The 12,693-nt window shown below is 39.6% G+C and overlaps 1 protein-coding gene across 7 annotated transcripts in view; it reads left to right on the forward strand.

Annotated features, from left to right (window-relative positions):
• Window positions 1–12,693, forward strand: part of LOC138764011 (bromodomain-containing protein 3-like) — a 160,325-nt gene that overhangs the window by 22,899 nt on the left and 124,733 nt on the right. For 4 of the 7 annotated variants that reach the window (XM_069939194.1, XM_069939200.1, XM_069939199.1 and 1 more), the window contains exon 2: window positions 10,395–10,686. In XM_069939194.1, coding sequence (XP_069795295.1) covers window positions 10,483–10,686 — 204 coding nt within the window. In that variant the 5' untranslated portion in view covers window positions 10,395–10,482. Of the gene's footprint in view, window positions 1–6,226; window positions 6,291–10,394; window positions 10,687–12,693 lie in introns of those variants that run through there. The other 3 variants (XM_069939196.1, XM_069939195.1, XM_069939197.1) reach the window with 3 other exon arrangements.

A 12,693-nucleotide genomic window follows, 5' to 3' on the forward strand; every position in this document is an offset into this window, starting at 1 on the left:
GCTAGCTCCATGTCTGACTGTCCCCCAAAGAGCCTGACTCAAGTCTTTATATGGGCTGGTGATTGACAGCCAGCAGGTGGGGCCAGCCACCCAGGTTGCTCCCTGCAGTAGTGCAGCCAGTGTAGTGGTTGTATTGCCACAATCTATATATATGGCTATGTACTGTGTATATGTGTGCACTTTTGCCCTGAGAAATGTTGTTTCATTTGATTGTTTATGTCCAGTCAGATGATGTTAAACTTAAAAACCACACATTCTGCAATAATAAGCTTCTCTGCTGCAGAGGGTAGATCACCTGATCCACTCTTGGAATGGAATTCCCAATATTGCGCAATCTAGTTGACCATATTAGAAATGTGGGGAAGGGGATGTGCATCGAACTGTGTACTGATTAATAGTCTGGCTGTAATCTATGACCATCGTATTCTTTTCCCTGTTCTTAACCATAACCACCTGGGCCCTCCAAGGACTTTTGCTGGTCTCAATGATGCCCTCGCCCAACAAACGGTGAATCTCCAACATAATGAATACCTTGTTTGTGGCATAGTATCGTCTGTTCCTGGTGTCACTGGCTTGCAGTAGGGGGTGAGGTTGGAAAACAGCAGAGAGGGTCGATCTTGAGAGTCAAGAGGCCACAGGTTGCTTGCAGAGGGCTTTCTGTAAACTACATTGCAAAAGGTGAGGGGGGGATTGGACCCGTCGAATTTCAATGCAACTTTCTGAAGTTGTCACTGGAAGTCCAGCTGCAGTAGCAAGGGGGCACAGAGTTGTGGCATGACAAGTAGCTTGAAATGGTTGTAAACTGCCTCCAATGGTCAAAGTTACTGTTGGGTAGCTGTGGTATGGGATTTGGATGCGAATGATATCTTGTGTTTGGCGGGCCATATCTTGAGATATAGGCGCTTAATGGTATCAGGGTGAATAAAACTTTCTATACTCCTGCTATCAAATAAATAGTTTGTAATGTGCCTGTTTACCTGGATGTTCATCATGGATCTGGTGAGTTCATGTGGTCTCTCTTGGTTCAGAGTTATGGAGGCCAGTATAGACTCACTGTCCGACCCCAATTGGTCCTCATGATCCAAAGATGGTTGCCCTTGCTGTTCCTCCATGATGTCGTAGGCCTGAGAAGATGGCATTTGCTGCGCAGTCCAAAATAGCAGCCCGTGACTCGCACATGGCATCGCTGATTCACTGAAGAGATAGTGCCAGTCGTGTTGTTCAGAGTGGTGACTGTCTGCATGTGGTACTGCTAGGTTTCATAAATGGTTTGGACTGGCAGACTTTAGCATAATTTTTATTAAACTTTATTTATTCATTCAAAATACAGATAATAAGTAACATATATAACAATAAACAAAGCATGAATGTTATATTTTATATATATTTTAAAAAAAGAAAGAAAAAAAAAGGAAAGACCCCCCCCTTCAGCCAACTCTCCTAAGGAGAGCCATAAAGAAAAAAAATAAAGTAAAACATGCATATTAAAATCTAGCCAATATAAATCAAAATGTAAATATTCTGAATATAACAACCACCTATTAATTAAAAAAAACTATAGTTATCCGCAAAACACGTAATTTTTTTTCCATTGTTAAACAATATTTCATCTCATTATGCCAAAAGTTTCAAATTTAATCATTTCAGGTAAAATCATATCTCTACCGAAAACATGTTTTACCAAAGATCGAACTTGATAAAAATACGCTTACGCTTAATTGGACTGCTTAAACACCGAACATTAAAAGTAGCAAACTTCAACTTTAACATATCCACTAATATTACTAAAAACTAATAATATCAATATATAAAGACTCAGATCAACGTAAATAGGCCCTCCAATAGGAGAAAAAGAAACCACAAATTAAAGTCTAAATAAAATGAAAATAAAAAAAAGATAAAAAGAAACCCCCCCCCCAAAAAAACTACCAAAAGGTAGTAATCCCTAAACAAAAGTTGGGTGTGGATCACCCACCAGTGGCTGATGACTAGTAGAACATAGAGGAAATTTCTCCCTCTCCAGCCAAACAAAGAATAACAACAAGATATCATAATGATATAAAAAGAAAATAAAAATAAAAAAGTTCTATTCATCCAAGAAATTCCAGACTCGGTGACCCCATTTCAAGGAAATGGACTCTTTCCATTCCCATTTCTGCCATTTCTTCCGTTTCCAGAACAACCAGATTTTTCTTTAGGAGACAATGGTGGACGACATCGTTGTCCTCTTACATCTGGCAACGAGTCAGCAAAACTCATTGCTTCACACTCATTCTCAAAACACCGAGATTGAAAGTCTCCACAAAACACCTTCAACACTGCCGGATAGCGAAAAGTAGACTTATAACCTTTACGCCACAAAACTTCTTTAACTGGATTAAATCGACGCTGACGCTGAATAACCTCTTGACTCAAATCGGGATAGAAAAAAACTCTACTCTTCTGAATCATTAACTGAGCTTGTCATTGACTCGTGTTTTGCACTGCTAAACGAAGTATCGTTTCTCTGTCCAAATAATTCAAACATCGAATTATCACGGGTCTCGGTGGTTGACCAGGCAGAGGTCTTCTTCTTAAGGCTCTATGAGCTCTCCAATACCAGACCTCCAGAGAAAAATTCCTGCCCCAGTATTTGTGGAATTCATTCGGTTTAAAAAAAACTAAGAGGATCTTCCATACCTTCTGGCAAACCAACAATCTTCACATTATTCCTTCTACTTTGATTCTCCAAATAATCTACTTTCCTCTCTAACTCCCTCTCACGTTCTCACAATTCTTTAATGGATTTTTCCACCTCCAACACTTTTTATGTATTAGAAGCCACTTGTTGTTGACATTTCAAAAAAGCAGCCTGAAATTGTTTAAAATCCTCACTCAACAACAGGCAGTTTAACAGTTTTACTGCAGGTCTGGACTCCCAGCGATGGCACCCCGACTTCCTCACGGGGCCGACGCTGTTCTCCCCCGCAACCCGTTGTTGCTTCAAAAATTCACAAAAAAGACCAAAATATTCAGATTGGAGTATATCCTGGGGTATTTCAAGCAATGGAGTCACCTTCTTGCATGCCCCCTCCGTTAAAATTGGCAGGCTGCCAGAATCAGGATCCACATCGGGGGCACACACACCTTCCTCCTGAGAACGGGTAATTCCAGCGATGTCCTTCTCCTGGTGAGTAGTAGTCATTTTTTCAGCTCCCACAGGCAACCTTTGTGGTTTAGACTTGAAAGAAAGCAAACCTGAAGTTGTCGCAGACTGTTTAGGCTCTAAATCTTCAACACTCCGAAAATGTAGTTTCTTCTGTACTTGAGGTTTAATCTTTTTACCATTAAAAGCAATAACAATTCCTTTATACTTTAAACTAAGTTTTAAAAAAAATTAAACCTGAAAACAAAGAGTTAAAAACGGGTTCTTAAAAGTCTGGCCAGAGAGGTCGAGATTACACGTCTAGACTCTACGCCATCTTGCCACGCCCCCCCCCCCCAGACTTTAGCATAATATGTCTTTTTTTCTGCACCTAGTGCAGACCGCCTCCTTGGCAGGGCAGTGTTTCCTCAGATGCTTGCGCTGCCAGCAGAAGTACCATTTGGGGTTCTCCCCCGCAACTGCAGCCAAGCTGAGGTCACTAGAAGTTAGCATCAGCAACCAGCAGCTCATGGGATGGGACAATTTCTCCCATCCCAAGATACCGGCACCCACAGTGGCCAAGTAATCATCCGAGTTTTGGAGGGCCACCTCCAGCATCTCTGTCAGTTCAACTGCCCTCTATTGACCAAGTATCTTTTTGTTCTAGGAGTCTCTGCCTTATGTACATAGAGCAGAAGCTGGCCACATAAGCATCTCAAGTGTTCTGGGCAGCTGTCATGGCCTTACAGTCACAAGCTCTGCATAGGTTCCGGAGCACTTGACTCACTGGGTCGCTGCTTTCTGGTGGCAAGAAGGTGTCTGGCATAGACTTCATTAACCCTCCCATGATACAGGGCCTTTAGTATCTCCTTGGTGTCCATATAAGACCTGGCATTGTTGATCATCGGGAATACCAGGGCTCCAACTCCGAAGAGCCTCAGTTGGTTATCATCCGTGGCGATAATGTCCGCAGCCGCTGTTAAGAAGTCTTCAAAACTGAGTCGTCAGAGTTCAACGTGTTTAGGGTGTCAGATGATTGAGGGTCTATGTTGAGCTTCTTGGGTTTCATGTACTCCTCTATCATTCTTAAAAATTTATAGTTAATAAAATTGATGCACCATCAATTACCACAAAAGACTGAAGTTGTGAAACTGATAGGCTTTTATTAACTATTGACTGGAACAGCCGTCAACCTCATTAACTGATCAAGGCAGAGTGAAATAGGGAGCATGCAAAGGGCTATGGAGAGGATTGGTCTCAGGAAGCATGTCCAGCTGGCAGCAGCCAATCACAGCATAACAGGACTAACTCTACTCTTTAACTAAACACAGTCCAGGCTGAGAATAGGCACACCTTTTTCCCGGTCATTCTCATTCCTGAACTAGTTATTTGTTTTCCACTTTGTCTTGAAGTAAATTTTGGAGCTAACCTGCAGATATGGTCACATACTAATGTGCTGCTGGAAGGAGGCAGCTGCTAGGTCTGAAATAAAATCAGAAAATGGTGGAAATATTCAGCAGGTCTGTGGAAAGAGAAACTGTTAATGTTTTAGAGTTCCAATGTATGCAATTTCTTGAATTTAATCAGCCACTCTTTGGCCTTGGCATACTAATGCCCCTCTTGGATTTTTAAAGCAAAATTGTATTTTTATTATTACATTTCCATTTTGGGGAAACAATACTGTTCCAGCAGGGGAAAAAAATGAATATTTAAGACTATTTGGGGCTTGTAATTCTGACAAATTCTAGAAGAACAAAAATTTGGTTAACAATCTGTGTCAAAGTTTTAACACTTAATTTCAAAAATGTGGTTTGAAAATATTAGAAATTGACCACAGTAAGATGGGCTAAATGTGAATTCTTTCTTTGGCTTGGCTTCGCGGACGAAGATTTATGGAGGGGGTAAATGTCCACGTCAGCTGCAGGCTCGTTTGTGGCTGACAAGTCCGATGCGGGACAGGCAGACACGGTTGCAGCGGTTGCAGGGGAAAATTGGTTGGTTGGGGTTGGGTGTTGGGTTTTTCCTCCTTTTGTCAGTGAGGTGGGCTCTGCGGTCTTCTTCAAAGGAGGTTGCTGCCCGCCGAACTGTGAGGCACCAAGATGCACGGTTTGAGGCGATATCAGCCCACTGGCAGTGGTCAATGTGGCAGGCACCAAGAGATTTCTTTAGGCAGTCCTTGTACCTTTTCTTTGGTGCACCTCTGTCACGATGGCCAGTGGAGAGCTCGCCATATAACACGATCTTGGGAAGGCGATGGTCCTCCATTCTGGAGACGTGACCCACCCAGCGCAGCTGGATCTTCAGCAGCGTGGACTCGATGCTGTCGACCTCTGCCATCTCGAGTATTTCGACGTTAGGGATGAAAGCGCTCCAATGAATGTTGAGGATGGAGCGGAGACAACGCTGGTGGAAGCGTTCTAAGAGCCGTAGGTGATGCCGGTAGAGGACCCATGATTCTGTGTCAAAGTTTTAACACTTAATTCCAAAAATGTGGTTTGAAAATATTAGAAATTGACCACAGTAAGATGGGCTAAATGTGAATTAATAAATTTACCATAAATTAATAAATAAATGGCAAATATTCGTATAATGCCTGAATACAAAATCTGAGAAGACTAGAGCTTCACTTGTTTGGTGAGGCAGCCATAATCAGCAAATGAGGTAAGAGATGTCAAGTTAAATGAAAAGTTTACAAAAATAAAAGTCCAGACAATTAACTACAAAATAAAACTAGAATCATTTGAAATAAAGAATCCATTTTGTCTTGATTCTCCAGAATCTGGGGAAATGTCCAGTCAGGAACTTCCAGAGCCTATGTAGGAACAGAGAAATCAATGATATTTGTTTTTATTTTAGTGGTTCTGACCTTGTAGGAGGTAAATGCTTTTATTTGCCTTGTTCTGACCTTGTAGATATCTGTCAGATGGCTTTATTTATATTTTTGTGCATGTGAGAGATTAAAACAAGCTATGTAACATCCTAAAATCTTTTATGCACCTAGAGTGTAACTCTAAATTTGCTGAACTATTCCATTTGTGGAATGTAAGAAATGATGTAATGGGCTGTTAATTGTTACTGAAAAGATGTCCTTTGTGACACAATCACAAATCCTCCTCCTTCTCAATAATTTGAATGTGAGGTCTTTTGCAGTTCTTGATCATTATCTGTGAGTATCTTTTCCATGAACAAATACAGGAGAAATAATGGAATCAAAAATTTAATAGATTGTTAATAAATGTAATGTTTGAAGTAATTTTTAAAATGGTCATGAGGCACATAATATTGCTAAAAACAAGTTCCAATTATTTTTTTTCCATTGGCTTTTTATTTAAAAACACAAGTAATTTTCAGACATTAAGTATCAAGATTTGTTTTCAATTGTAAAATTCAATTGAAATATTTGATTATTTAGAGAGGGAGAGAAACTAATTTACAACATTTTAACATTATTTATGGGATGTGTAATTTGTTGTCGGTAGCAGTGAGCAATTTAGAAGTACTGATCAAAGAAAATTGGCAAGCATTTGTGAACATGGATCAGTAAAGCACAGGAACTAAAGCACAGGATCTGGCCCTTCAGCCCATAATGATGAGAATTTAATCTGCCTGCTTATAGTCTATAACCATCTATTTACTGCCTGTTCCTGTCGGTCTGAATGCTTTATAAATGTTGCTGTCATCTGCTCCTACCACCTCCCTTAGTTGAACACTGAGAAGGCCTCAGGCCTGAAATGTCAGTTTATATCATTGTCTCCTATGGGTGATGAGAGATCTGCTGAGTTCCTCCAGCATTTCTGTGTTTATAGAATTTTTTCCTTTTCAGAAAAAAAATCAACTTGTTTACAAATCTCTTTTAAACTTTCACTTTCTTGCTTTAAATCTATGCTCTCTATGATTTTGCATTTCCTCCCTGGGAAAGAATCGTGTCCACCTCACCTGTGCTTCTCATGATGTTGTGTACTCTTATTAGGTTGCTCTCTCAGTATCTTGCAATGCAGTGAAAACAATCCAAGTTCATCCACCCTCTTTTAGAGCTAATATTTTCTCTAATCCGGGCAAAACTCTTGTGAATCTCTTTGGACCTCTCCAAAGCCTCCACGTTGATCCTGGGTGACCAGAATTGCACACAAGACTCCAAATGTGGCTTGACCAGTTTTAAGGAACTGCAGTAGGATTTGTTGATGTATAATTAATGCCCAGACCAATAAGTATGCCATACTACCCTATCCATATATTTTGCCACTTTTCGGGAGCTACGGACTTGCACCTTAATACGCATCAGTGCTCAAAGATCCCGCGACTGCACATTTTCTTTTTGCGTTTGTCCTTCCAAAGTGCAAAACCTTACACTTACCTGGATTGAACTCCATCTGCCATATCTGCTGATATTTCCAATTTTTGTATACTCTTCCTCACTTGCTTACCTACTTTTTTGATCCAAATCCTTTATAAACATCACAAACAAGAGAAGTTCCACCAGTCACAGACCTCCCATTCAGAATAATGCCACTTTACCACTGCCCTCTGTCTTCTTTGACCAAGCCAATTTTAAATCTAGTTCACCAATTCTCTATGGATCCATGAGCCTTGATCTTCACCATCAACCTACAATGAGGAACCTGCTAAATACTTTCTTGGAGACGATATCCACTGCCCTACCCACCTCAATCATCTTTGCTACCACCTCAAACAAAACTCAAAGACAGGTTATGTCTTGCAAACTTGAAAAGTCATGCTGACTACCCTCATCAAGTTCATGCTTTTGTAATGTGAGTAAATCCTATCCCTTGGGGTCAGATTTCAGATTTATTGTCAGAGTACATACAAATACCATCCTGAGATTCTTTTTCATGATGACTGTGCAGCATTGCCAATTATTGGTAGTTGAAAAAAACTTGTGCACGTAAAGAAATGTGAAGTGACTGGCAATATAGGAGAAAAACAATCGAAGTGCAAAAGTTCCCAAGAACTTAAATGAATCCCTCCTTAGGTTTGTTGTTGAGGAGTCTGATGGTGGAGGGGGAGCAGCTTTTCATGAACCTGATGATGGGAGTCTTATGGCACCTATATCTCTTTCCTAATGGCAGCAGGAAAAACAGAATATGTGCTAGGTGGTGTTAATCCTTGATGATTGATGCTGCTCTCTGATGGCAGGGTTCCCTGTAGATGTTCTTAATAGTGGGAAGGGGTTTGCCTGTGATGTCTTGGGCTGTGTCCACTTCCTCTTGTAATGCTCATGGGTATTGGTGTCCCCATACCAGACAGTGTGATGTCGTCAGTCAGCACACTTCCCACCATACATCTGTTGAAATTTCCCAGGGTTTCTGCTGTCATACCGAACCTCTGCAAAATCCTGAGGAAGTAGAGGCACTGAGGTGTTTTCTTCATGATGCCATTAGTGTGTTAGCTCCAGGAAAGATCCTCTGAGATGGTGACTCCCAAGAACTTAAAATTGCTCACCCTCTCCATCTCTGGTCCCCCAATGATCACTGGATGATATCCCTCTGGATTACCTTTCTGGTGACATTTAGTGCACCATTTGGCCAAGTTTTCATTCTCTCTCCTGCATGTTCACTATGACCTCTGAAATCTGAACTGTGGCTGAAGGTCTTCATCAAAGCCCCAGCAATATTCCCCTCTCTCAGCAACCTCGGACACATCCCACCTGCCCTGAATAGTATGTCACATCTGAAATCTTTGAGGAAGTTGCAAACGTGATATAAATAAATGTGCATATATGTAATCATACAAAACATTTCAGATTATTTCATGGAGAATTTTTTCAAATCCACATGATGTTGGAGATAACATGGTGACCAGGGCTATTGATTAGTGTGAAGGTGAGCTGAAAGGAAAATCTTCTGAATTCTCAAGTAAAAAGAATGGTGGTTCCTCAAGACTTGTTTGGACACTTTAAAGTGGGCTTTCAATGTATCAAATATTGCCACACAGAATGGTTGGAATGGGCTTCACAATGCAGTCCTGTGAACATTGTTTTAGAAAAAAAATTACCATACTCTTGAAGGTTACTGAATCTGCTTCCACCACCTTTTTTCCTATAGTGTAATGTGATTAATCTCCTTTACCCTCTCCAGTGCAATCACATCTTTCTTGTACTGTGAAGATCTGAACTGCATTTAGTACTCCAGCAAAGGGATGATTTTTTTTTCATGAGTTGGAAAATAACATCTCTGTGCTATTAAGTCAATTCCCTGGCCAAAAACATGCCAGTATCTACTGGTACATTCCAAGAGTGTTTAGATTTATACATGAGTGTTTTTCTATCATCCTGAGGACCCTGCAGTTCATGATCTCATTGTTAATCCCAAAATAAATCACCTTGCAATCATTTGCATTGAGATGCATCTGCAATTTTCAGATAATTTCACCAGCCCATTAATGTATCCTCTATATATTCACACTCTCAACATCTCAATCAGTCTTCATGTTATCTTCAACTTGTATTGGTTTCTACATCCACGTCGAAAGCATTACAAACAGCATGGGTCCCAGAAACCATATTTGTAGGTCACAGACATCAAGCACAAAAACACTGTCTCCTATTACTAAGCTAGGTTTGGATGCAATTTGCTTTGGATCCCATGAGACCTAACCTTTTGAACCAATTTCACACATGGGGCCTTGTCAAAGGCTGTACTGAAGTCCATGTAAACCACATCTATTGCACTACCATCATTAATATACTCAGCTCATTGCCTTTTAAAATAAAAAATTAGATTAGTTGGTCACAATGCACCCTTTTCAGGTATTCAGTTAAAGCCCTTGTCTTTTAAGTGATTATTAATCCTGTCCCTGATTTCTTTCAGGTGGAGTGGAGAGTCCAACGGAGCAAGATGGGGAGGGAGTGCAGGGTCTAGTGGAGTGGTCATCAGCACACAGTTGCATTTAGGGACACCCATATGGTGGCAGGGAGCTGTGAGCAAGTGACCTCATGCTTGAACTGCACTGGCAGGAGTTACCCAGTTGCAGCATGGCAGCGGTCCACATGGGCAGCAATGGGTGTGGGGGCATCAAGCCAAAATGTTATATTAAAAAAATAGTTTACTGTATTATGTTTAAGCATTTCACCATTTAATTTTTGTTTATCTGTTTTGCATGAAGTGGTATTTCTGGCACGTTACTATATATTGGACCACTATCTCAATGCAATTTGAGAATATAAATTTTTAATGTACTGTCTGTCTTTGCATTTAAGTTTATAAAATGATTATTTTTAAATCTGATTCTGAATTATGTTGTTCACATTCAGCAGATATAATGGGTTTAGTAAATTGCTGAGATCGTTGAATGGAAATGTAAAAAAAAAGCCATTGCCTCTGGAAAAACTTGAGTTCATTATGACATCAACAGAAGATAAAAGGGCTTTGCATGAATATACATTTGTGAACCCGGAGCCGCCAGAATACTGTAATCCAAATAAACCTGGCCGCATGACAAACCAGCTACAATATTTACAGAAAGTGGTGGTTAAAGCTTTGTGGAAGCACCATTTTGCTTGGCCATTTCAGCAACCTGTTGATGCCGTGAAGCTAAACTTGCCTGTAAGTATATTTTTGTCTGTTTACAACACATTTGCACTGTTGTGCTTTATTCAGCAGTAATTAACAAAGTGCTTGGCATCACAGCCATGAGACTGGAGATTTAACATTTCATAGCTGCAGAAATAGTGAGGCGTTCAAAAACGTACCAGAGGTTTTTAATATTTAAATTTTCCATACATAATCATGTTGAAATTCAAAATATAATAATGTAATACTATCAAATCCTTATACCTGATGGTTTTATAAAAACCCCACTCCCCCCCAAATAACCTCAATAGGGATAGAAAAGAATACAATTAGTAAAGAAAGGAAAAAGAAGCAGATTTGGTTGCTTTTCACTCAATTCTAAACTTTATTTCAATTTTGCTTATTTAATCCAAGGGGTTCATGAGGTTTATAATATATAACGCACCGGAAATTGTAGGTCAATTGGGCGGCATGGGCTCGTGGGCCGAAAGAGACTGTTACCATACTGTCTGTCTAAATTTAAAAAATAAGTTGAATGTGTGAACAGGCTAGCTTTGTAGCAATTACATGTAACACAGGCAGAAGAGGCCAACAGAGTGAATATCATAAATGCTGGTGACGTGAGCATTTTTCACTTCAAGATGACCAATTTCAGCTGGTCATCATTTTACAATATTGTCCATTATGCTTGGTGCTTGTCTAAGTGGAGAGATTGCGTTTACTTTCTCTGAATGGCATGATTGATTGTTGTCCAATGAAGGTAGAGCAATTCAAATGTTGGAAGGCTTCATGTTTATTACCTTGTTTTGATCTTTGGAAAAGTATACAACCAGAACTAAGGGAAAAAAAAGAAACCAAAGCAAAAGGTTCCATGTTATGGTATGACAAAAGAGTGGAAACCTAATTGACAGACCTTTTGGCATTGTGCCATATTATCTATCACCAGGGTTCTCAAGCAACCTTTCTTAACAGGGCCCATTCTGTCCCCTCTTGGGGCCACAACACATTTTTGGGGAAGGGGTGAGGGGTCATTAAATCATAATTTCTTTTTGTATTTTATGTAGTTGATGGGAGAAAAGTATGGAAGATACAAACTAGACTGCTTCACAAGAAAGGGGGCTCCTCTGGGGGTGGGGGGGCATAGCCTTGAAAAGGTTGAGAATGGCTGCTCTGAAGGTGAGAAAACTATTGAGTATTATCTATAGCAGCTTTTTTTGTGACAGAAACCTAGAAGGAACTTGTGCTCCATTGTTCTTTAACAGCATTTTCTCCTTATCACTCCAAGCTACTATTTTAAATATACTCTTATTAACTTACTAACCAAAGAAAGCCCTTTCCTATATACTCTTTTCTACATGGCCTATCACAAGTTAGCATAACATTATAACATAACAAAGATCTTTTGACTAGTTTTAATGGAAAAAACACCACCTTTTTAAGTACTTTCAATTTTAGTTTACATGATATCACTTGAATTCATTTGTAGTATAAATTTTCTAAAACATTTTTAATGTTATTCTTGCTGTGAGTTTCATGGGTAAGTACTCTCTTCTTAAGAAGATGGTGGTAGCTCTTGATCTGTTGCTGGTATGTCTTATTTACAGCAAGAGGCATTGGAAGATTAAACCAGACAAAGTGCTAGATTTGAATATTCTGAAGAGATTAGTAAATTATTTGGAGTTTTGTGAGCAGTCTGATAATTTTATAACATTTATTTGATAACACTTTCAACATTTTTGTATATTTTAAAAAGTAAATTTCTCTCAGACTGTCTTGGTTGAATTATAAGGTTGTGTCCTCTGGTATTGGTCTTAACCTCCAACATAGATATGGATTAGCCACTCTTTTGTTCAAAATTGTTTCACTAGTTTATTCCTCTAAACCCAAATTTCTGGGCCACTTTTTGATTTTATACTTCAGAAAATAATTTTATTTGAACCCTGTCATCCAGTACCAAGGCAAAATGCTATGGGTGCTAGAAATCCAAAATAAAAATTCTGTAGGTCAGGCAGTTGCTGAAAGGAGATGGAAAGAAGAGAT

This window comes from Narcine bancroftii, chromosome 5, assembly GCF_036971445.1.
Source record: "Narcine bancroftii isolate sNarBan1 chromosome 5, sNarBan1.hap1, whole genome shotgun sequence".
In the NCBI taxonomy this organism is placed as follows: Eukaryota; Metazoa; Chordata; class Chondrichthyes; order Torpediniformes; family Narcinidae; genus Narcine; species Narcine bancroftii.